The 24,935-nt window shown below is 42.2% G+C and overlaps 2 protein-coding genes across 3 annotated transcripts in view; one reads left to right on the top strand and one right to left on the bottom strand.

Annotated features, from left to right (window-relative positions):
- The window catches only part of BMS1 (BMS1 ribosome biogenesis factor), a 24,640-nt gene extending 4,915 nt beyond the window's left edge, over positions 1 to 19,725 (bottom strand). The window contains exons 1-20 of one of the 2 annotated variants that reach the window (XM_083502370.1): positions 19,599 to 19,725; positions 17,901 to 18,113; positions 17,119 to 17,309; positions 16,357 to 16,436; positions 15,698 to 15,886; positions 14,663 to 14,805; positions 14,420 to 14,541; positions 13,437 to 13,633; positions 13,086 to 13,222; positions 11,731 to 12,476; positions 10,864 to 10,965; positions 9,542 to 9,696; positions 8,423 to 8,504; positions 7,721 to 7,797; positions 6,856 to 7,041; positions 6,221 to 6,409; positions 5,072 to 5,252; positions 3,970 to 4,028; positions 3,273 to 3,395; positions 9 to 156 (exon numbers count right to left, since the gene is read on the bottom strand). In XM_083502370.1, coding sequence (XP_083358496.1) covers positions 9 to 156; positions 3,273 to 3,395; positions 3,970 to 4,028; positions 5,072 to 5,252; positions 6,221 to 6,409; positions 6,856 to 7,041; positions 7,721 to 7,797; positions 8,423 to 8,504; positions 9,542 to 9,696; positions 10,864 to 10,965; positions 11,731 to 12,476; positions 13,086 to 13,222; positions 13,437 to 13,633; positions 14,420 to 14,541; positions 14,663 to 14,805; positions 15,698 to 15,886; positions 16,357 to 16,436; positions 17,119 to 17,309; positions 17,901 to 18,076 — 3,283 coding nt within the window. In that variant the 5' untranslated portion in view covers positions 18,077 to 18,113; positions 19,599 to 19,725. Of the gene's footprint in view, positions 1 to 8; positions 157 to 3,272; positions 3,396 to 3,969; positions 4,029 to 5,071; positions 5,253 to 6,220; positions 6,410 to 6,855; positions 7,042 to 7,720; positions 7,798 to 8,422; positions 8,505 to 9,541; positions 9,697 to 10,863; positions 10,966 to 11,730; positions 12,477 to 13,085; positions 13,223 to 13,436; positions 13,634 to 14,419; positions 14,542 to 14,662; positions 14,806 to 15,697; positions 15,887 to 16,356; positions 16,437 to 17,118; positions 17,310 to 17,900; positions 18,114 to 19,472 lie in introns of both variants that reach the window. The other variant, XM_083502371.1, reaches the window with a different exon arrangement.
- LOC310706573 (uncharacterized protein) overlaps positions 13,597 to 24,935 on the top strand; it is a 23,713-nt gene continuing 12,374 nt past the window's right edge. The window contains exon 1 of the mRNA XM_083502831.1: positions 13,597 to 13,673. The gene's annotated coding sequence lies outside the window, so the exon portion shown is untranslated. The remainder of the gene's footprint in view (positions 13,674 to 24,935) is intronic.

Genomic DNA, 24,935 nt, shown 5'->3' with positions numbered 1-24,935 from the left:
CCACTTACCGCTCATCAGCAACTTATCTTCAAAGGTGGCTCGGAAGGCACCCTCGGGTGTCCGCAGGGCTTTTTTAATCTGACCTCGGATGCCGCTCACAGTACGAATGGCTGCGCCTTCAAACTTGGCCACTTCCAGTACAGAGTTAAACATCCCCTATGTTGACGTGAAGCAAAGTAGGAATGAAAAACTTCATGCTGAGCTTGATATTGCAATATCACCAAAAGCACCCTTCTATACCAAAGCTGCGTAGGCTTCTGTGAGGCCTTGGGGAACAGAGGAGACAGCCAGATGACTGCCCTGTATGCTTTACTGATTTATTAATAGAATTATTCTTATGCCACCATATCATATTGGGGCAGTGTGCAACATTAAAACGTGAAGCACCATTCAGAACAGAACTTTCCAAACTGTGTGTCGTGACATGTTAGTGTGTCAGCTGCAGTGTCAATACTTCCCATGCTCCTTCTGGGGCTGGAAAGGGGTTAGTTTAACCTCTGGTTTAATAGTAAGACTGAATTACCGTGCCATGAAATGATGCACGTCTAAAGTGTGTCACTAACATGAAATGTTTGCAAAGCTTTGATTTAGAACCATACAATCATTAGTGACTGGCTTATCACAAAAATTCAACAGCTGCAAAGGCCTGCTTGAAAGAGACGCTTGAAAATCAAAAGTGAGGATGCCTGCCAGATCTCTGCTGGGACTGTGCTCCACTCCACATAGGACAAGCAGTGAGCTCTTTAACACAGCAAGGCCTCTGTAAGACAAGCCACAACTTACAGCGCTCACCCAGTGACTGAGCAGAGATAAAAGGGCTCACACAGGCCTTAAGAGATCCTGCACCCAAGTTGTCCACAGCTTTGTATACTGACACAAGAGCCTTGGACCTGGTCTGGGAGCAAGTGGGCAGCCAATGCAGATGGTTAAACAGAGGTACAGTATGTTGCCCCCATCAGCTGCTGCGTTCTGTGCCAGCTGGAGCTTCTGCATGAGGAGCAGCCCTACGGAGAGTGCACTGCAGTAATCCAACCTTGATGTTACAAAGGCATGGGCTACAGTGCCCAAGTTATCCCAGTCCAGACATGGTCATAGCTGACACACCAGACAAAGCTTGTAAAAGCCTGCAGGGGAAGTACTTTACCTGCAGGAGTTCCTGGGTTCCTTCCTCAACAACAGCCCAGATAAGGCTGGGAGAAACTCCATGTCTAAAACTCCAGAGAGCTGCTGCCAATCATTGTGGACCATACTGAACAATATGGGCCAATGGACGTGGTATAAGGCAGCTTCCTATGTCCCAAAGAAACTCCTAGCCACATATGTCATTTGTGCCTCTAACGACAAATACTCCAGGCATCCCCAACCTTTGGCCCTCCAGATGTTTTAGACTACAATTCCCATCATCCCTGATCACTGATCCTGTTAGCTAGGGATCATGGGAGTTGTAGGCCAAAGCATCTGGAGGGTCACAGGTTGGGGGTGCCTGATCTACTCCTTTGGAGGGCATGCAACCCTGTCCAGAACAGGCTGCTGGCCTATCCTCTTGACACAGGAGCAGTGCTCAAAATTAGCCAGGCGCCAGGTGTGTTTTGCAACTGGTGCGGGTCCAATTGCAATCAAAGCTGAATTAGTTTTATTCCGGTTTGTTTAAATGTGTTGTAAACTGCTTTGGGATTTCTTCTTTAAAATATAAAACTATATAGTAATGGAATGGCTAATAATACTAATAAAATCCCATCAGGGTGGGTGGGGGATGGCACCTAGACATTCCATTGTGGCAACCATAGTCTAGGTTTAAGAAGCCATTTGGTGATTAGATTATATATCTGAGTTTCTAACACTCTGCAGGAGCTACTTACCTACAGAGGCTCCATTTCATCAGAGTTCAAACCCAGTTTATTGGCCCTAACTGATTTTGAAGCTCACACGGGAGGGTCACTCCATATCAAAATACTAAGAAAATTGGAAGACGTGGTGTAAAAAAAAGGGGATTACTTGATGTGGAAGTACTACCTGCACTGCAAAACAACCATACTAGACTTCTTGTCCGTCTTCAAAAAACATACTGAAAAGAGATGCTTGCATCACAAAAGGGAGCTAGGTGAAGACTTTGAATTTCAAAAAGGAAAGATACTGTCTTTGTGGGAGGTGCCTGTTCCAAACTGTCTCCTAAGAGAGATAACAGCAAAGAATGGAGCCACTGAGTGAGTCATAGCACCCAGTTACACCCAGCTGACTTCCAAGATAGGGTCTGAACTTCAAAATGGAGCATGACAGATAAAAAAAGGCTCCTTCCCAAAGGAGTTTAAAACACAAAGAAGTTTTTAAAAGGTGTGGGGTGGGGGAGCAACTTCAAAATGGTCCTGGAAAATGACCAACACATTTCAATAAGGTCCTTATCGGAGGCACAAAGAGGCAACACAGGAGATGTTGACTTAATAGGAAAATTGCGTAAGGCTTTTAGAAACATGCATTGGGCGTTTAAAATATCCATTATGCATCCAAGATCATAGGGTGTCACCCGGCACATGACGCTTTTGCTATTCTTTCAATGGAGTTGAGGACTGTAGGGAAAGGTTAGGGACAAAGATTCAGGATCCTGGCTACCATTTTTGGTAGGTACAGCTTTGCTGATCAGGCCAAGGATCCATAACACCCTGTGCACAACAGAAGCCAGCCAGATGTTTTAGGGGCAGCTGAAACAGGGCCATAGTTCATCACCATTGCTGGCAGCCTAGGTAATATTAAGAATAATTTATTATTTATACCCTGCCCATCTGGCTGAGTTTCCCCAGCCACTCTGGGCAGCTCCCAATCAAGTATTAAAAACAATACAGCGTTAAATATTAAAAACTTCCCTGAGCAGGCATTAAGAGGTATGCTGCCTCTGGAAATAATAACAACAGCAGTAATTAAATGTACTCTCCACCCTTCACTAGCAACTCCCAGGGTGGGTTATAATTAAATATTTAAAAACAGCTACAACAAATTAAAGCTGCAGGAATAGGGCAAGTCCTGAGAACACGCATCTCAGGTGTCAACAAGCAAAGGTCGACATCTTCTGCATTTGCCAAAAGCTGCATATTGGTCGTGCCAGATGCACTTCTATAGGTAGGGAATTCCACAACTCAAGGGCTGCTACAGAAATTGCAGCTTTTTGGTGGTGGTGGTGGGACCCACCCACCCACCCACCAAAATTCTGAAGGCGGTGGAACTACTACTCTGCTGACCCCCAAGAGGGTCCTCAACATTCCTACTGCTCAAACACATACCTTGATAAATGCTGTATTCTTGAAAATTTTGAATGGGAAACCGGTCAACTTTAATTTCTTCACAACTCTTATGGACTTATCTAAGTCAAGCACAACTCCAGTGGCAGCGATCCGAAAATCAGGCTGAAATATAAAGCACAGAAACTTGCTTGTATTTGTTATAAGCTATCCAGGTGCACGCATGTACGAACACACATGCGGGCAGACAGGGTGGGGCGTGCACATGCATTGGAAAGTGCAGGTTTCAGGGTGCTTTTCTCCATTTCTCATTTATTTTGCTCATGGGTCTATAAATATTGGTCGGGCTTACTGTATGTGTATGTATACCTAAGAAGCTGGGGGAGAGAAGGGCCTCCCACATCGCACCTGGCTTCACACGACATACAGAAATAGTGAGACTCTCACGTTGCTTCTGCTTGGTCCAAAACTCAGCAATGCAACAGGAGAAACTCCTCCCTTCTTCCCCCTCCCTTGACTAATGGAAGCATTTCACCAAGGAACTTGCCCTAGCAAGCAGAAGCCGAGTACTGTATCTTATTTCCTACATTACTTATCTATCCATATGGCCGTCCTGCACACTTCACAAATAAATCCACCAACAGAATCATAGAATTGGACGGGATCCTGAGGGTCATCTAGTCCAACCCCCTGCAATGCACCCTAGGCCAACTATAAACCGTCCATGGTAAATACTTACTGTTGCTCCGCTCACTGACTGGATTGCCAGACATCCTGCTCCCTGTGGCGTGATAGGACCTAACAAACAAGATTGACCCAAACCTTCAGTGTATGGTTCAAAGGCGAATATCCTCACTTAAAAACGTAGTGAGAAAAGTAAAACCCAGGGCAAACGAGGGAGTTAAAAGCAAATACAAAATGCTTCCTTTCAAAACTGAGGTAATGTTCTTAATACAGTCATACCTCGGGTTACAGCTGTGTTTTTTCAGGTTGCAGACCGCCAAAACCCGGAAGTACCAGAACGGGTTCCTTCTGGGTTTTGGCAGTTGCGCATGCACAGAAGCGCTAAATTGCACTTTGCACATGCACAGAAGCACTGAATTGCAACCTGCACGCGCACAGACACGGGTTGCGAACGTGCATCCCGCACAGATCACGTTCGCGACCCGAGCGCCCACTGTATATCCACCCCCTGGCACAAGTAATAATCAAGGGAGCATGGTTTAAGGTAAAGAAATACGAAGCTTTCTTGGACCTGGCTCTTAACACGGTGGCCAGGTTCACATGTATCACTAAACCAGCCTTCCTCAACTTTGGGTTTGCATATAATGTTGGAATCCTGGCTCCCATCAGCCCAGATCATTGGCCATGCTGGCTGCAGATTATGTGAATTACAACCCAACAATACATAGGGATCCAGGACAGGAAAAAACCATGCTAAGCCATGGCTTAGCCTTATTATGATGAACTAAATTTGTTTTTGGCTCAAAGCTTGACTCACACGCTCCCCCTTCCTCCCCCTGCATGGCTGCCAGTATCTACTTATCTCAGTTTTTATCAAGCTTCCCTTATCTTGGCTTACCATTGTGTGAACCAGGGATGATTTCTTATCCTACACCCTGGCTAGGTAAACAAGACATAATCCATGCCTTGAAATAGCAAACCCTTTTTCTTGACTGTGGCTCAGTCAATCTCCTTCTAGCCCTGTAAATTTGATAAACGAGGCAGAGGTGCAGGTTTCGCATTTCCCCCTCTAATTCCACCACATAAAGCCTCATCATCATTAGGTGGCTTTACCAGTGCTGTTCCTGAGGCTGGAAAGTTGCAGAGTTTGCTCTTACCCCAAAAAGTTGTGCCACAGTGCATATGCTGTGGTGTATACTTGAGCAGCCTGTGACGGCCATTATGGTCTTCGATGTAGTACATAGGGATCGTCTGAAACCTCCTCCAGCCCAATGAGAAAATGAGAGGATCGCGAGTCTTAAGTATTTTCTTATACCAACGATGCTTCTTCAAGCGCATCTGAGGAAAAGCAAGGATGTTTCATCAAAAGCAAACTCCTACATTTATGCCTGTAATTATTTCAGCAGTCCCTTATCCTGTCTTAGTACTGAGGCCATCTTGCACTGTATAAAATGCAGTGAGTGGTTCGGTGCCTGGTGTTTTGAGAAGTTGGAAACAGAAAATGATAACAGGGATCAAGGAAACACATAGAATATTTTGCAACTTTCATCCTCAAAGTGACTGATACAAAGGACCATCGAATGGAAGGAAAGTTCTGCGAAGTCTTGCCTAAGAACTAGCTGTGAGCTGAGCTGAGTATAATCTCTCATGAATATCTTTATCATGAGGTGTAAGATAGCCTTTCTGTGAGCAGAAGAGACATTCCACACAAGGGCTGGCAGCCTTGGTAGCACAATTATGCTCTAGAACCAGCTTTGACAAGGGTCTGCAGAAAGGAGATGCAGGCAAGGAATGTGGAGGCACACTAGGATGGCAAAAAAACGAAGGATTTTTATGTAGCAGCAAATTGGAATGCCATTCATGTGAAGAAACAGCTAGATATGATTCCATGGAGGTAAGAAGAGCGGCACTGCTCAAAGAATCTCCTTATGAAAGCTTCTTCCACACTCAGTGCAATTGTTCTGGCACTGAATAAGCAAGTAAGAAAAGATCAGCCCAGCCCCAAATGGGGATAAATGCTTTGTTCTGGACCAGATGGGTGAATCTCCCTCCTCTACCTTCCCTCCACCCACTTTCCCTTGCAAATATTGCCTTTTTAGTTGGTAAGCCTGATACCATGGCATCCCTCTCTCCCTGAGGAAAGCTGCATTGCAGGACAATAATTATCTGAAAAGTGGGATAAGCAAGTGCTGCAACCCTAACCCAGAAATATAGGAGTGGGAAAATGTGGTCACACAGGAGGCGATGAACTGAGACACAAAAGAATTCTGCACCATAAAGGAGAACATAGTGTTGCGACTGCGTACCTGCACATATCCCACATTTCCTTCGGTGTTTCCCAGGCCACCCAGGATAATTGGATAGTGTGGGTCAAAATGCAGCACCAGCTCACATGGGACGTTCTCCAGTTCTATCCGTATATACATTCCAGGCCGGAATCCCTCATACTGAACTCTGGTCTCGTCGTCTTGATCTTCAAATTCAGTCCGGTTAAGCTGTGTGACAGAAGCAGTTCGGAGATCCGTTAAACTGACCGAAAAAATACTTGTAAACCAATAATGATAATAATGAACATTTGCATTATGAGCCTCCTGGTACAGGTTAATGAACTAGAAGGAAAATGTACACATTCTTTTCAAATTATAAAACATTGCCATCAAGCTGTATAATACTTAGTGCCTTACAGCTGGAGAGTGCATGTTAGAGAGTTCAAACCATTTCACATACATTGTGTTATTTTTCTTATGATAAATAAGGGTTGAAGCTGACACGAAGGGGTTACCTAGAATTGTGGAAAAAGAGGGAAATTCAAACCAGAGATATCCCGAACCATATTTCAACCTTTTAACCATGTCTACTCAGAAGTAAGTCCGATCTAATTCAGTCTTGCAGTTCTGGCCACTAAGCTACAGAAGCTCCCGATCAGGTATGAAATTTATACCTGTGCCTGTTTCTGCATCTCCCCTTTTAGGTCATCAAAGTAGGTGGCATCTCCTTCATCGTACACAGCATCAAACATCCTCTTCAGCTTGCGTTTCTTATCCATGCGCTTCTTCTTTTCCTCTTCCTCTTCACCAGATTTGTCATCTTTCCCATTATTATTCTCTTTCTCTTCTTCGCTTGATGCCTAATGGGGAAGGCAGGGGGAAGAGAGCTTTATTCTGTATGTTTTGTCCTCAGGGAACAAAATTACAAGTCATCTTAATACTGCAGCTTTTTGTTTTCAACTTAGACCTAAGGCCTAAGAAAGATCAAAATTTATGGCTTGCCCATTCAAGTAATTAACTAGTGATCATCAGTAACAAGGAGTCAAAATGGCAAAAAAATGTTCAAACTCAATCTGTGCATCATTAACAGATAAACATTATTGGGTTTATAGTGTCTGTGAAATCTTTAAAAAATTGCCACTGTAATCCACTTGACAAGTGTCATGTGAGAATTTAAGCAGTTCTGACAAGAGCTTAAGATGAGCTACATGCTGCTGCACAGCACTCTAGTAAATGGCTGCTGATATCCTACAAAGTAAGGAAAAAGTTGTAGGGAAAAAGTTGTGGGCTCTGAACAGTTCAAAGGTAATTATGAGTCCCACACAGAAGAGATGCAATGACACTCAAAAACTGCAAACAAAGAACAAATACACATCTGCTAACACCGAGAAAAAAATATGCTGAATATTTTCAAATTCCCATGATCTGTATCATATATTTGCTGAAGAATTTGGGTCTCTCTTGAAAAGAGAATCTGTAACTTCCTAGCTTTGAACACCTGTTCAACAAATGAATCACAGTTAATTCTCTCAAACCTACTTCATCTCCTTGATCAGCTGCTTTGCCTTTGTGTACAATTCCTGTCTCAAGGTCTTCAAAATCGCCATATAATTCTTCTATAAAAAGTAAACATCAGCAAAATCATTAATATTTTCTGCCTTAGTTTCTCCTATGCAGTAAATCTTTCAGCTTGTCATCGATAAATTTTACGCATGCATCTGAATGTGTTTTCATTCAAACACACACACACACACACACACACAACCCCACCAAGCCCCCATGGTCCCTTCATTTGTGATATTTTCATAATACATGAAAAACTGGCAGGTGGGAGGTGGTATATATGTGTGGACTTTTTTGTGCTCTGTCTTCTGTGTGCATACATTCAGTGGCTATACGAAGTCTTCCACTAAAACAAGGAGATGAGTGCAATGGCACTCAGATCTTCTAATAAAGGAAATCAGCCATTTCCAGAGCCCATTCCTGCTCCACAGATCTCCCAAACGATCTCCCAGATACTGTTTTTCTACAAACAAACAAAAAAATGTGTCCCTCCCAAACCCTCCTTACGGTTTTCAGCATTGTCTCCACATGCAGAACTCTCCCCCCCCCCCCCTGCTGAAACCCATATTTTCATCAGCCCTTACCCACTAAAGCTAGCCCGGAAGCAGGTCCACCCATAGCTGCTCAGACCTTTCCCTCCAACTATTAAGAGAACAATAGGAAAAGGCTCCAACTTACCATCCTCCTTCAACAGTTTTGCAGCATCTTTATCAGCTTCCCAGTTTCCAGTCACAAAACAGTCTCTGATACTGTCCATAACCTGCAGGCAGAGTAGCAAACTTGTTTTCTGCTGCAAACACACGCTAATTCTAAAACTGACCCACTGTAGCGGCAATTATTTTACCAGTTGCAACAATCTGAGCCGCCCATACAAAAACATTCGTTAATATTTCTAATCTATTGTTTTTTCTGAACACGGTCAACGCACACATTTGTCAAGGAAGCCATGAAAGTAAGATCTGGACACTGTGTTTTCAAAAATGAAGGACTATCAGGTACAGTAAACTGGATACTCAACATGTAAGTGAGGCATCAAATAATCTACAGCAGGCATAGGCAAACTCGGCCCTCCAGATGTTTTGGGACTACAACTCCCATCATCCCTAGCTAACAGGACCAGTGGTCAGGGATGATGGGAATTGTAGTCCCAAAACACCTGGAAGGCAGAGTTTGCCTATACCTGATCTGCAGTATCATGCCTCAAAGTGGCTTTCTTAGTCTATGCACCCTTCCACACAGAAAAGACTACCTGCCCTAAAAATTATCCTTCCATTTGACCAGCATAGACAAACATAAACAAAAAAAAAATGCATGCACAATTCAAATACTGCCACTCCTTCCTTAACCATCCTTCCCAAACATTGCCAGTTTAGTTCCCTACTAATCTCCACCCTATTGATTGTTGCTTCTTTTCCTTTCCAAAATCCAGCTCCTCTCTTTTTGCAAGTCTAATCCACAATTCTCAAAGATCCTCAAATTTGTGGGAGTGGTAAATTATGTTTCTACCATCATCACCACTTCTACTCCTCCCAACCTCCATTGATACCAGCAAGTGAGCATATACCGTATGCACTGTCTTATTATGAATACAGTATCTGGGATATAAATCTAGCAAATAAGTCCTCCCAGTGCATCTGCCACCTAGAAGCTGTTTCTCTTAATTCTCCCTCTATTAAATTTCTTGAACAGCTCGGACTGTGTGAAGGGCACACCAACCAACCATCCCTCCAGCATACTGCTCTAAGAATACAGTAAGCACTGAAAATACAGTAAGAATACAGAATCTACAGTAAGCACCTCGTCTAAGTCCCAATCTTGTGGGGTTTCCACAGGGAATTTGGAGCAGTCAAGGGCATCGGCTTTTCGCTTTGATTCTTCGTTGGGACGGCTGATGCGGAACAACCCTCCAAGCTCATTGTTTTCTTCATCTTCCTCCCCCTCATCCTCAGCCACTGAATAAAAACAGAAGTGCTTCACAGTTATACTTTGAAAGGAAGCCCTGGGAATGTTGCATCTTGTAATATTTCTTTACTAGGGTGCAAGCTTAAGGAGTCGGGAGCAAGCACCCGCAAATCCATTCCCCAGGATTGAATGGGTTTTGTCTTCTGGTGAGAAGAATGCTCACTGACATAGATTCCCTCCCTCCACCCACTCTCTTGTCCAGTGGTTTAGGATGCATAGTGAAAATGTCTGCACAACTGAGAAACAGCCCCATCGCTCTTCCAGTCCTCTGCATATGCCAGAGAGCTTGAGAGAAAGGCATTTTGTTTTTCTGCAGTGAAAAATAAAGACAGTGGTACCTCAGGTTAAGTACTTAATTCGTTCCGGAGGTCCGTTCTTAACATGAAGCACCACTTTAGCTAATGGGGCCTCCTGCTGCTGCCGCACCGCCAGAGCACGATTTCTGTTCTCATCCTGAAGCAAAGTTCTTAACCTGAAGCACTATTTCTGGGTTAGCAGAGTGTGTAACCTGAAGCGTATGTAATCCGAGGTACCACTGTATCCTCTATTACAAAATGTATGACAAAGATCTTGACTCTTATTCTTTGAATTCCAAGTCTCTTCTCCTCTAACATAGCAATATTATATCATAATCAACACTTAATAATGTCATCTTAGTTGCTCTTCTTGCTTTTGTTATTAAGCTGATCCACCTAAGTTGATCCACCTCACTGGAATATCTTCTGTCTTTTCCAACAATAGCTTGCCAAGCTTCTTAATTTCAATCTGTGTTATTGTTTGCTGAAGAGGTAACCTGCCCTTAATCATCAGCATGGTCGATATGCTACAAAATAACCAATAACCTCTTAAGAACTTGAAACTTGATTCCAACAATCTGATTTTGGGCTGAGCCAACTGCTGGGAAGCTGGTCAACTGTGCTGAAGGACACAGATTAGAACCCAGAAAGCCTATCAGGGACCACACTTGGTTGCAAATAAATATTCTGGGACCAACCAGAGCAGCTTTCATAAAATGGGAAAGAGTTGGACCTTTTCTTGTTTCATGCAGCCAATGTACCACAAATGTTTAACATGTTATTTTTTTCTCTCCTTCCACAACCCAGTCTGTTAGTCCCTTTTCTTAAACTGTTTAAGGGAAAGCAGTGAATTTATTATACCTGTTCCATAAATAAGTTTGCGAAGATTGGGAGCCGATTGTTGTTGCCTCAGAAATACTTCAGCTGCCTTTTGAGTAATGCCTTCTTTCCACTTAAGCGCACCTGGGGGGGGGGGGGGGAAACAACATGGTTTCTTTAACTGAGCAGATTCAATGCTCGCTCAGATTCGCAACTGTCCATTCTACCACTAATATAAATGGTCCCTGCTGTCATTAATCTCCAAAATATTATTCACTTTCTCCAGTTCCTATGTGAGTTCACTTTTTCTTAATTCCCTCTCATATGCATGGGGCTGGATCCAAACTGAGACTTCAGTCCTAACTACACTTAGCAGGGAGTGAGCCTTGTTGAATTCAATAGGACGTAAGACTAAGTAGGTATGCAAATTAGTTGCCCACAGTTCACATTGTGATCATTGAGACTAACAGCACAAACCCAACCATGTCTACACAGAAGTAAGACCTACTTAATTCAATGGGACTTGCTCCCAAGTAAATGAGATTCGGATTGCAGCCTAAATTAAGTCATGACTAACTTTTCAAATTGATTTCAATAGGACCTAAGGGCAAGTAACTTGGTCTGGATCCAACCCATGGTTCACAAGGTAATCTTATACATATCTATTCAGCTCAGTGGGACACAGGCACACAGACCTACAGTTTTATCCTCTTCCACTAGAAATATGAAAACAAAAATACAAAAGAGCAATTAAACTGAACTACATTTATGCTACAGAAATGATTGGCAGACCATCATAATTCCTAAGTAGCACAGCTCCTTTTACTAGCAAATGAACAACACCAAAGAAGGTGGGCAATCTCAATTGAATGTCATGCCAAACATGCCAAGAGAGCAGTGTGTACATACCAACTGTATCTAGAGAAAAGTCAGAGGCTTCTTTATACTCCTCTTCCTCTTTCAACAGACCTTCAACATCATCCTCGCTTTTGTCAAACTTTGATTCCTGTGTTTTAACTCCAGCACACTGCGGCTGGGAATCTTCCCCCTCAGATTCTTCCGTATCAGAATCCTCCATTGATTCTCCTTTGTCCTCCGCGGATGATTCTTCCATCTCAGATGCTGATGCTTCTTCTGCTGTCCCATTTCCAGAATCTGTAGCAGCAGCCACCTTTCTACGCAGATTTCTACTATTTCTCTCCTCTTTGTCCATTTGACCACATGCAGACCTATTCAATAAATCTGTGTTTCCGGCTGTAGATTCAGAATCAGCAACTCTCTCCTCCTCGCTTTCTTGTCCATCTCCTTCTCCATCTTCCCCGTCCACATCAAGGCCCATTTCTTCTTCCTCACCTGAACTTATCTCAAGATTGTCATCGCTATCAGCAAATGCTGGAAGTTCTGTTAGGGTTCCTTGTTTGGGTTCTTTTTTAAAACGCTTGGAAGATCTCAGGGCCAGCTCCGGATCTGGGAAATCTTCATCACTTTGTTGCCCATCCTCATCATCACCATCACTACCACTCTCAGACATTTCTTCATCTTCCTCCTCATCACTTCCACCATCTTCTTTTTCCTCGTCTTCAAATAGTGCCTTCCGACGTACCCTCCCAGTATGTGGGTCAGTTTCCTTCTCTTCTTTAGGCATCTCAAACAGACTTCCAAAAGAAGCAAAAATGAAGTATCACGAACCATTCGAAAACAAAGATACTGCAGAGAATATTTGGGGAGCTTCCAGGCCATAGGTCAAATTTGGTTTGTGAGGCTGTTTTTGGAAAGCCACACTCACCCGCTCTGTCGGGGGTGGCACAGGTAAAGATTGTTCAAAGGAACAATTGGGAGCTTAACATAAGTTCCTGATTGTTTCTCTGCTGGAGAAAGGAAAAGCCCCAATCACCCATCCGCTGGTGCGCAGTAAGAACGCGCCTTGCACAAGGAAGGAAAACCCTTTTTCCCTCCCAATGCTGCTCTTTGAAAACTCCCCAAATGACATTTATCCACCTCCAACCTTGGGGTGGAAAGGAGAAATAGGGGGAGACTTCCAAAACAAAGGGCTGTCAATACCCTTGTGCTGCAGTTCTTAAGCATGGGGACCCCATGCAAAGGATTTTGATATTGATTCCGGAGCCATAAACGGTCTCCGCCTCCCCAAAAAAACTTTTTGGGACACATCAAAATCTGCTTGCTAGGCTGACTAAAACTGCAAACGTTAAAAAGTAAAATATTCTCTCAACTGCCCCCTTGGAAATCAAGGGTTATCAACTTACCCTTGGTTGTCAATGTCAGTCTCTAGCGGTTGGGAATCCATGAAGAGAGACACTTTGCTTGACGCCATTTTGGCATCAATAGTGGAGTGCGTAGAGATGAGGCTCTGGACTAGTTCATGGTTTGGTCTTGTTTCCTCCTGACAAACCAAAATTCTGTTAGCAACTATTTTCTGAATATACTTATTTTGCTGTTTGCGTAAATTAGCTGAGACCATAGTGGTACTTATGCCAAGAGATTACATCTCATCAAGCAGGCTGGGGAGAGAAGTCTGTCAGGGGTACATACAACTGGCTTCAGTACTGTACAAGAATTAACACTGCATTACCAACTGCTAAAGAATTAACCCTCACCTCTTCTTCTTTATGTGTGTGACTTCCTCCAAGGTCGATATAAACTGCATCTTTATCATAAACTAAGCCCCCAACACCTGACAGTGGTGCATAAATAAGCTTCTCCTTCTCATTTAAGGAACGCTTCTTCTGGTGTTCAGGGAGCGCACAGGGATCTGGCAGGAAACTGACATCACTCACTGTGAAATCCCCAACGCCTGGATGAGAAGAAGCACAGAAAATCAAAACGGGGTCCAAGTAGGAATTGCTAAAAATTAGCCACGCATGCAGCAAAATGACCACAGTGATTTCACTGTGTTAGTGATCTTAGGTCAATGAAGTACTGTATGGATGAGACCTCCTACCACATTTTTTAATTTATTGTTAGGGTACAGGAATCTCATGAAGAGAGACTGGCAAAATGAGCCCAGCTGGCAAAATGCCTATATGAACAAACCCCAAGTTTTAATTATATATCTCCCATATTTGTTTTTTACTTTTCTGTATTTTCTATATTTACTTAAATAGCAGGTTACAATACAACTTTAAAAGTGATATAAAATATTTATTAAAGTAACAGGCTACTCAGTAAAAAAATTAAACAACTGCATAGGCCTGTAAGCATAAAAAAAGTCTCAAGAAACACCTAAAAGTCAAAAGCAAGGGTGCCTGCCAAATCTCTTATGGAGAAGAGTTTCACAGCAATGGACTGGCAAAACTAAACACCTGACTTCCGGTTCAATAGGTATTCCCAGCAAAGTGTGTATAGGATTACAGCCTCAGCCTTCCAATCTGCAATATGGAGGCAATGTTTAAACCCTAAAATATTGATGATTGGAAGATAGCTGTTTGCAGGAACATAGTCTTTTAAAAAGGGCTCCATGTACACTTCATTGGAACAATGTATGTGCAAATTGTATTTTTCTTAATACAAGGCTGTCCTTTGTTAACAAGACACAGTGCTGCAAGAAATAAAAAATAAGAAATAAGTGGTGGTATCCAACCTGGCATATGTATTTGACTTTTGTTTTTCAAGTGCGTTCCTCTTAAGTAACCATAAAGTGAAACCTTCCTGTCACACTTTGGATTAACTCTGATATCTTCAGGGTTTGTCAAGTCTTCCATCCTACAGAATATAAGGAAAGATTCACAGTACTTTCACATAAATAAATAAAAAGTCATCTAACAACATTGCAGAGTGCTGGGAGGGAAACAGGGGAAATGAGAGGTGTGTGGTATGGAATTACCTGTCTGCTAGTACGTAAGGATGAGACGTCTGCCACGTAAGGGGACGGAATTTCATTACGGAAATAAAGCGCCCCAGGTTGTGGATTTCCTGTTTTTGATATTCTCCATGTACCATCCCAGAGAGATAGAACAATTTGGCACCCTAAATTGACAAATTAAGAGAATAATTCACAGAACAACTGAAGCAAGACACTACACTTTACTGTTTCTCTAGCATAAGCGTGATTTCCTCTGAAAATAAACACAGAGTTGTGTACATGATGCAGTTTTGCACAATAAGAAGAAAAAGCACCTCAAGTATATTGACGGGGGAATTCAGCTTCCTGAGAATTTCAGGGAGAGCTATGTATTGGCCACAGTTTGTCATGCCAGATGACCAAATGAACAATGGCTAACTAAAGCAAAAAAATGCACCTCTGAAGTCTCCCCAGGAGGAGAAAGAGAAGCCCAACTGCTTATCAAGCATGTTATGCTCACCTATGGCCATTATAACCAGCAGGATTGCCACCAGGACTGCATCCCCAAGTTGAATTACAATCTCCTTCCCCCTAATGTTTCTGGATATCACATTGTGTGTTCCCCCACCTGTGATCCATACACTTGGCCTGCACTCTCTGGAAAGCACAATTTATACAAACTGCAGCAAACGTGATCTTGCCATGTTTTTCAGTGCACTGCAGTCCTGCATCAAGATTACTGGTAAGACTAAAATGCTATACAAAGAGTGCACCTACAGCAAAGTCATACAAGTACCAAAATCTGTACTGGGTTTGAAAACTCATTTGAACTGTGGAAAGTTCATTACACAAAACTGTAGATAATTATCTTCCAGATTAAAATCCAAATCCAAATTTGTGACTTTAACCATGAATGAATATGGAACTATATAAAGGACAAATTTTCAGGAAGGATCCAAAGGAAATTGTAACAGAAACACACTGAAGAGTTACAATGCAGCCTTCTAGCTTCACTGCCTACAACTCTAAATGTTTTACATTCAACTCACAGGGTGAGCCACAGATGCAATATCATACCTGATAAACCTCTGTCCAGAATCTGTGCTTCAATCTCTTTTTAGTCTTCTTGAGCTGTTTGTTATTCTTGAAGGTATCCAAGTGCGTAAGAACACCCATAATTTTGGGGAAGCCATGTACCTGGCAAATGTTTAAAAATTCAAATGTTTCCATTTCAAATCCAAAGCTGGCATCAATGAGCATTAAAACCTGAGAAATGGAAAGAAAACTGTCAGGGGGGAAACATGCAGATCAACAATGAGCTGGAAAAAGTTAATGCTCAGTATAAATTAAATTCTCAATTTACTTTTTTCAGAACATTACTAGCATATATTGAGAATTTAATAAGGAAAAGAATTTGTATAATGATCCAACTATCAACAATGGGTCACCTGAATCAAATAAAGTGCATGTTGCATAGTAAACAACATTTTCCTTCTTTCAAAGAAAATATGCTTAATCCAGTATATCAGTCCAATTTATTCACTGAATAGGTCTTTTTTCTAAGCACACACATAGAATTGCAGTGTATAACTACTGCTTATAGAGCTCAGCTCTAGAGAAATATACAGTTTGACTTGTATCCATCTTGTAATTAGTGTATGATGTTTTCCCAAGTTTATAATTAGCATATGTTGTTTTATAGCAAGAAAAGCTTGTCATATACTGATACAACTCACCAGATCGGCAACTTTAGCTAGATCAATCATTGTATTAATATCACATCCACATTCAATTATGGTAAGCCTACGCTTTTTACCTGTAAACAAAGGTGAAGAGCAAAACATGACAGATTTTAGTACTACCATTAAAAGTGTGACAATACTTTTCAGCTCATTGATTGAGAACATCAGATCACACTACCCTGTGATAATTGGTTTCCTGTCAAAATCAGATAGGCCAGCAGGGAAATTAAAGTGATTTTGGCTGATTTTAGTTTATTCAAATTTTCTTATAGCACATATGATTATGTACAGTACACTTCACTCCTCTAATTATGTTCTTGCTTTTCAGACAAATATGGACCACCTGTCTATTCATGATCATTGGATGCCCTGGCTCCAAGTACTTCCTCCCATCCAAAATGCAGCAGGAGGCAAAGGGCCAATGGGCCTTCTCTGTGGTGGCACCCCATTTGTGGACACTCCCCAAGAACACTCAACTAGTCTAACTTTCAGGCACTAGATAAAAGCTGTACCATTCTCCCAAGCTTTTAAGTATAGATTTTTTTATGTAGGGCATGGTCCAGTCAAAGTAATGTACTTTAAAGCCACAATTATTTCAAAACAGCAGAACTCAGTAAGCACTTCCATTTTCTTCCATGAAAATCAACAGTACTTAAAAAAATCCAACTGTTAGTAGGTCTGAACTGAGGATTATTTTAAACATAAACCAAACACACACATGTACATAAGCTTTTGTTAATGTGGGTCAGTTCTTACCTGACACAATTGTTACAGGACCCCGGATTTCAACTAACTTCTGTCTGGTGAAATTCTTAATAAGACATTTTATCAAGGTGCTCTTTCCAACTTTCGGAGGGCCAACCACAACCACAACGACAGGAGGAGGATCTAATGGAGTGCGGTCAACCACTGGAATGTGATGTTTTTTCGTCTTCAAATCCTGGGTCCTGTTTTTAAGAATAACGTTTACTGTAAGCTACAAAGTAGACAGAACAAGTGCCCTGCCACACAGAAAAACAAGAATAACACCAGTTGTTCAGACCAAATATTCACCCATCCTCAAATTCCTCCCCCCACCCTGCATGTACCACAACAGCCTGGAATCCAAGGAAATTATCTCATGCCATCTAATTACATCCATTCACATCAGGATTGCATTGAGTCCCATAAAATTACATGGAAATGATTTGGGAGTCCTATACAGCACCATGAGAACTAAAAGATCAGCTGCAACTCATGGACCTAGATGTGGACAGTCATCAGCTAGTTACTCAGTGTAATCATTCTCATAAGATTATTGTGAGGCTAAAAAGCTGGTTTCCCTAAAGAACAGGATATAGATTAAGAAAAAATACATCATACCAAAATGGAGAGAGATCTATCATGTGAATATATATGAAGACAGCTCAGAGTGTTATACAGTTACAAATTCTAAGCTGAAGAACACAACCTGCAGCTGAAAACGCTAAATGTAAGAATAAAGCATTCTAACAGGGAGGAGCAAACCAGTATGCTAACAAAGTCTAGCAGTTCCACACCTGTGGAAAGTTCTGGCCATCTTGACTGCAGATTGGACCGCAAAGGCCTTTGGGTTTCTTTTCCGGGCATCCTCCTCATCTTCAAGCCCTAAGTCTTTCAAATGACGCTTCCTTTTCTTGCCAGCCTTTGGCCCACTATGTCTCTTGCGGTGATGTTTCTTATCGTTTTCCTCCATCGCTTTTCTTGGTGTTCTATCACTCAGGGCAAAATACCTGTTTTTACCAATGTAATGTTAAGATAAACAAACAAATGTACTATGTATAATATGCATCATTCATTGGGTGAGAAGTGAAGGTGCTTCAACAACTGTCTAAAACAAAGATGATAAAATAAAATGACCTAATTCCCAACTTTCAGTAGGTGGCAACTGACTGTTTTCCCTTTGTATATCCACTTGGGTGGAATAAAAGTGGAGGAGAATGTTTGCTCACTTTAGCTAGTAAAATACTAGCTTCCACACAAAGTGTGGTCTGAACACACACACCCATGTTTACTTGGAATTAAATCCTACTGCACACATCAGGGGAGGTTAGCTCCAAACCCATGTTCAAGGTCTTGCTATTGCCATATAAAACCCTAAATAACTTGAAACAAGTAGTCTGCTTCCCCTTATATTGCCTCCCCTTCTTTGCTTCCAACCAATCATTAAGTTCTTCAGGAGGCAGCATTGCTAGCTGTACAGTGGTACCTTGGTTTAAGAACTTACCGTATTTTTCGCCCTATAGGACGCACTTTTTCCCCTCCAAAAATGAAGGGGAAATCTGGGTGTGTCCTATGGGGCGAATGCAGGCTTTCGCTGAAGCCTGGAGAGCGAGAGGGGTCGGTGCGCACCGACCCCTCTCGCTCTCCAGGCTACAGGAAGCTCTGCGCAACCCTCGGGAGACCGGCTCCGAGGGTTGCGCAGAGCTGCCTGCCGTCCCGGGATCAGCGCAGCTCTGCACGGCCACCGGGAGCCGGGGGCGAAGCCCCACCCCGCTCCCGATGGCGGCGCAGAGCTGCCTGCAGTCCCGGGATCAGCGCACTTGGGGGACAGCGGGGAGGCAGAGCGTGCCTTCCCACTGTTCCCCGACCTGGTTCTTCCAGCCCTGCACCAAGTTTTACCACAATGTTTTGTTTTTAATTTTTTTAAAAAAATATATTGGAATAGTACTTGTATCTTGGTTAAAGCATCTCATGTAAACCAGGGATTGTGTGTATTAAACAGCATAATAAATAATCGCAGGTAAACAGAACCCTAGGTGCTCACGCAACATTCCCCACTAACAGCTATTCTTTTGCCAGCTGGAAGGCGGAGATGAAACCTGAAGAATGGCAAACCGAGTAGCACCACGCAGGTCCGATTTCTAGCCAGCATCGATTCAGCACCTCTTCCCGGAAGACAAAATAGGGACAGCACTTTATTAATGAACCGTGCGGGGGAAGCGAGAGGCCAGAAACTCGCAAGCCTTGGAAGAGGTGCTTCGTTCGGGAGCAGCATTGATTTTCTTAGCCTTACACGTGGATGAGCGCTTTGCTCGCCATCCCGGATATGATCCGCGTTTTTAAATACTCTGCCTTAGTATTTCTCCTACCATTCCTAGAAGCGATTTTCTTACGGCTTATGGTTCGGAGAAATCGCTTCTACCGCGGGGGGAGGGTCAGGATTTCTCGGACAACAGCAATAATTCCCGGGACAGAAACCACCGAGCTCGGCTTACCAGACGACTCCTTCCTCCTCATGGGCAGCCCAGACGGAAGAAGCGTGTGGTTGCCGGTGCTCACTTCTCCTGGCTCCTCCCGGAAACAACGGCGCGCGACCATTTGTTCCGGGGGGACCGAGATCTGGGGAAGAGAGGAAAGGAAGGCAATGCCTGAGGCACCGGAGGGAGGTGGGCGGAAACCATATCAGCCGGGATATTTGAAACGGGTCGGCGGTTGGCGCCCAGGTTACCCCGAGGAATGTTTTGCACAGGGGATTTTTGGGTGTTACGAGTCCAAAGCAGCCTCAGCCCTTCCCTTCCCTGAGCAATACAAAGCGTTTCAGACGCAGCTATAGGGTGACTCAGTGCCGGATTTACGTTTAAGCTAAAGAAGCTATAGCTTAGGGCTCCACTCTCTTGCGGGCCCCCCCCCCAAAAAAAATAAAGGGGGAAAAACTGGTTGTACATTTCCAAAATATAAGATAAAAAACAGGTAAAATAAAAATAAACTTACATACAGCAACAGTGTTTTGTGTTGTGTAAGTAATGGGCCCCGCCTGCTAGCATGCTCCCTAAAATATCACTGGTTTGCTCATTTATATATATAGGGTCCTATATATATATATATATATATATATATATATATATATATAGTCATATATATATATATATATATACACATATATATGAGACAAACCTAGACAGCATCTTAAAAAGCAGAGACATCACCTTGCCGACAAAGGTCCATATAGTTAAAACCATGGTTTTCCCAGTAGTGATGTTTGGAAGTGAGAGCCGGACCATAAAGAAGGCTGATTGCCAAAGAATTGATGCTTTTGAATTATGGTGCTGGAGGAGACTCTTGAGAGTCCCATGGACTGCAAGAAGATCAAACCTCTCCATTCTGAAGGAAATCAGCCCTGAGTGCTCAACTGGAAGGACAGATCCTGAAGCTGAGACTCCAGTACTTTGGCCACCTCATGAGAAGAGAAGACTCCCTGGAAAAGACCCTGATGTTAGGTGGAGGCCATGGCTCGAAAAAGACCCAATATGGAGGCCAATTGGCCGAAATATTGGGAAATAATAGAAAAAATTGGAGACAATTGGAGGCTGCAGAGCTTGGAGAAATTAAAGAATAAGGTGCGAGATTGGTTACATTACGCTCAAATTCAAGAGGTTTTCAAAATAGACAAAAAAGTTGGGTTCCAGGTGGATAAATCGAAATTAGAGACGGAATTGTTAGAACCAAAAACTAAGATACTTTCGAGAATGTATAACTTGCTGCTTAAATGGAACACACAAGATGAGGCAGTCAAATCAGCCATGATAAAATGGGCACAGGATGTTGGGTATAACATTATGTTTGAAGACTGGGAAAGGTTATGGACCACCGGAATAAAATTCACGGCATGTAATGCCTTGAAGGAAAACATTATGAAAATGATATATAGGTGGTACATGACCCCAGTCAAGCTTGCTAAGATATATCATCTGTCTGACAATAAATGTTGGAAATGTAAGGAGGCTGAAGGGACATTCTTTCACCTCTGGTGGACCTGCCCAAAAGTGAAGGCCTTCTGGGAAATGATCTATAATGAGTTAAAAAAGGTGTTCAAGTACACCTTTCCCAAGAAACCAGAGGCCTTCCTCCTGGGCATTGTCGGCCAGAAGGTGTCAAAGAAGGATAGAACTTTTTTTATGTATGCAACTACAGCAGCAAGAATTCTTATCGCAAAGTACTGGAAGATACAAGATCAACCCACACTGGAAGAGTGGCAGACGCAATTGATGGACTATATGGAATTGGCTGAAATGACTGGCAGAATCCGAGATTTGGGAGAAGAAACAATGGAAGAGGACTGGAAAAAAATTAAGGACTATTTGCAAAAATACTATAAGCTGTACGAATGTTAAGAATGTGCATGATTTGGAAACTTTAGCTTCAGCAACTAGATTTGATGAACTGGAAATTAAGTTATTAAGAAAGACAAGGTGGAAATTTGAAGTAATTTTATTATGTTTATTTTAAGGTATAAGTGATTGAGAAACAGTATTGTGGATTTAGAAACATAATACTGGAAAGATACAGTAAGGTATGAAACAAGGTAACAATTTGCTGATGTTTTTATTGTAAGGAACGCAGGGTTTGGAAGATGTGGGGAAGTCTAGTTGGATTGGTAAAAACGGTTTGGAAGGTTGGACTTTTTATATACTTCTTTTTCTTTTTTTGTTTCTTTTCTTCTTTTCTGTATTACATTTCTGACTATGTACAAGAAAACTTAATAAAAATATTTATAAAAAAGAAAAGACCCTGATGTTAGGAATGATTGAGGGAACAAGGAGAAGGGGACGACAGAGGACGAGATGGTTGGACAGTGTTCTCGAAGCTACTAACATGAGTTTGACCAATATGTGGGAGGCAGTGGAAGACAGGAGTGCCTGGCGTGCTTTGGTCCATGGGGTCACGAAGAGTCGGACACGACTAAACAACAACAGCAATATGTAGGGTGCCTACATTCTGCATATTTTGTTATGTTCAAATGGCTTTAGATTCCCATTAGGTCCATAAATTACCATATAGCATATATTCAACACAAAAAAACAGCGACAGTTTGTTATTGACAAAGGACAGCTGGACATATAAAGGGCCCTGTTACCTTCAGTAGCTTAGGGCCTCATCAACCTAAATCCGGCCCTGAGGGTGACACCCCTTCCAGCACCCCTTTCCCCTGTCAGAACAGGGACAAAAGACTATATTGTTGTTGTTGTTATTCATCACTTATTAATTTTGTCAGCCCAAAGCCATTACAAAAGATAAAACGCAGAAGAGAAAATCAAGGCAGAATAAAATACATTACAAGGATAAAAGAATCATTTAAACCAGACGTTCTGTCAGACGGAGAGTTTGCTTCCCTAGAGAATGTAACTTGCCGTCTCGTCTCCACAGTCATTTCTCCTCAAAGTTGCTGCTCTTTGGCAAAACAGGCCAATTTTTCAGAGGTGTCCAGGAGGGCTGTCCCATAATAAAAAGTTAACGGAATACCCAATCAATACGCTGGGAGTTTTAAATAACTGAATAAGTCTGCTGGAGTCCTTGAATAGATTGGGCAAACCGGCAAGGAGTGGGGCGGGGCCAGCCCAAGACATTTTGGCACCTGAAGCGGACCCCAAAATGGCACCTCCCCCTCGGGAAGATTTACATCAGGAATAGGGCGGTGGATCCTGTCGCCCGGCAGTCACCTCACCTCATGGGTGAGCCGGCATTGTAGAGGGATAAACCCTCAGACACACCACATCCCCATGAGCAAGCTCTCTGCTCGTAGGGGATCCTGCAACAGCGTCCTTCAACTATGGCAAAGTGTATGGACTGGAGCCGCAGGGCGGTGAAGTCTTAAAAACTAGGAACTGACACTTGTGGGAATATAAATGCAATAAATAATAATAGTAATTTCAAAGAGTAGAGGGTAAAGGTGCACCCTGCCACCCTGTACTCCTGTGCACTCCAAAGACCACTATGTGGTTCCTAATTAAGGCTCACTGGAGCCCTGAACAGGAACACCACAACTTTCTGTTGGCAGTCACTACTCGTCTCAGGCTTTCCCAAGCTGGTGCCCTCCAGATGTTTTGGACTGGAGCTCACATCAGCCGCAGCCAGCAAACCAGTTGTAGTCCAACTGAAGGGCACCAGCTTGGGAGAAGGCCAACTTCTACTGTTGCAATTATAAGAAGTTGGTTTTTGTTTTAAAATCTGATGTACAAGCTTTTCTCAAATGTAAAGTTATCACTTTTTAACCTTGACAAGTTGTGGGCACGCCAAGGAGTCACATCAGGAGGCTGATTACGATCAGGTTATGATTATGAAGATTTTAATTTAATGCATTTGAGCAAAAATACCTTTCTGCAATCCTTAAACAACCCTGTAAGATAGATCAGCATTATCGCAGCTGCAAAGGTCAGGGGGGCAGGGGATCTTGCTCAAGGCCACCTAGAGCTTACATCCCAGACTTATCTTTGGCTGTGTACACATTACCATTTACTGTGGCTCCAGAGAATTCCCACCGCATGTATGCATGACACTTCCCACAATCCATATCTATTCCAAAGTTTATTGAGAAATGCTGCTGTTTCATACATTTGCCCTGAAACCAGTTTCCCACCATGTCAAAAACATAATCCACATTCACTTTTCAATTAAGCTGAGGTGTGTGCATTTCAGACAGTTGTTGCACTTGAGCAGATGACAGCTTTGTGGATAGGAGTTGCAGGCAAGAGGAAACCAAACAGGTAATTCACATCAGATGAAGACATCAGACCTAAACCCTTTATCTGGTATGTACAGCAATGTGCTAAAATGATGTGAAACACAGCAGGGGGGGCATGACCTCAATGTGTTTTAATCCACTAATGTCTACATAGCCTGTGTCTTACGGGGTTTACTCTGAGAGCAGTGTGTGCATTGGATTGTGACATTAGTGAGCTTTTAGCAGACATTAGAATTGAACCATGGACTTCCTGAGTCATAGCTGTTTTAAATAAGAACTTGGAAACAAAGGTAATCATTGATTAATGGTCATAACACCATGATATTCTTCACAGCAATTTTCTTTTTTCAAAGTAGGTCTTCCAAAATAATGTCGGTATTATAGAATCGTAGAAGTTTGAAGGTACCATGAGGGTCATCTCTTCCAATCCCCTACAATGCTAGAATCCTATTGTTTTTCTACAAGCAACAAATGGGTAGTTTAAAAAGACCCTACCATCAGAAACCATTTCCTCCATTAAATGCATAGTTTGGAAATCTATGAAAACACACTCATTGAAGACTGTTGGGACGCAACAAGAATGATAAACCAAACAAACAACGAACTCTGTAATATTATTTCCTTGTGGTCTCAAAATATGAGCAACCCATAAAAATCATGAACAGGTGACAACCCTATCATTAAAATTTACAGTGTAATCATTATTATGATTATTAACTATTAAACAATCAATATTAACCTACATAAGAGCACACAACAATAAAATATTTACATCACACACTACATCCTTACAATCTACAACTACTTTTCAAAGAAAGAGGAAAAAGGAAATTAAAGAAAAAGGTAAAGATAAAAAATTAAAGTAATTAAAATATAATTCCAATTATTCTCATTGTACTATTTCTCATTTTGTTATTTATCACACAGTACCTTATTGTTGTTCTGTTTTCCAAAATCTTATCAAAGTTCTATTGTTTTTCACCTTTATATTACAAGAGTCACTCAAGATCTGCCAGGAGGTTTTTGTTATCACAATAGTTTTTTAAATATTCTTTAAATACTATCCATTCCTTATTGATATTCTGCATCGGGT

This window comes from Podarcis liolepis (genome assembly GCF_965112155.1).
Source record: "Podarcis liolepis genome assembly, chromosome: 5".
Taxonomy (NCBI): Eukaryota; Metazoa; Chordata; class Lepidosauria; order Squamata; family Lacertidae; genus Podarcis; species Podarcis liolepis.
This window is presented reverse-complemented; position numbering and strand designations above follow the sequence as displayed.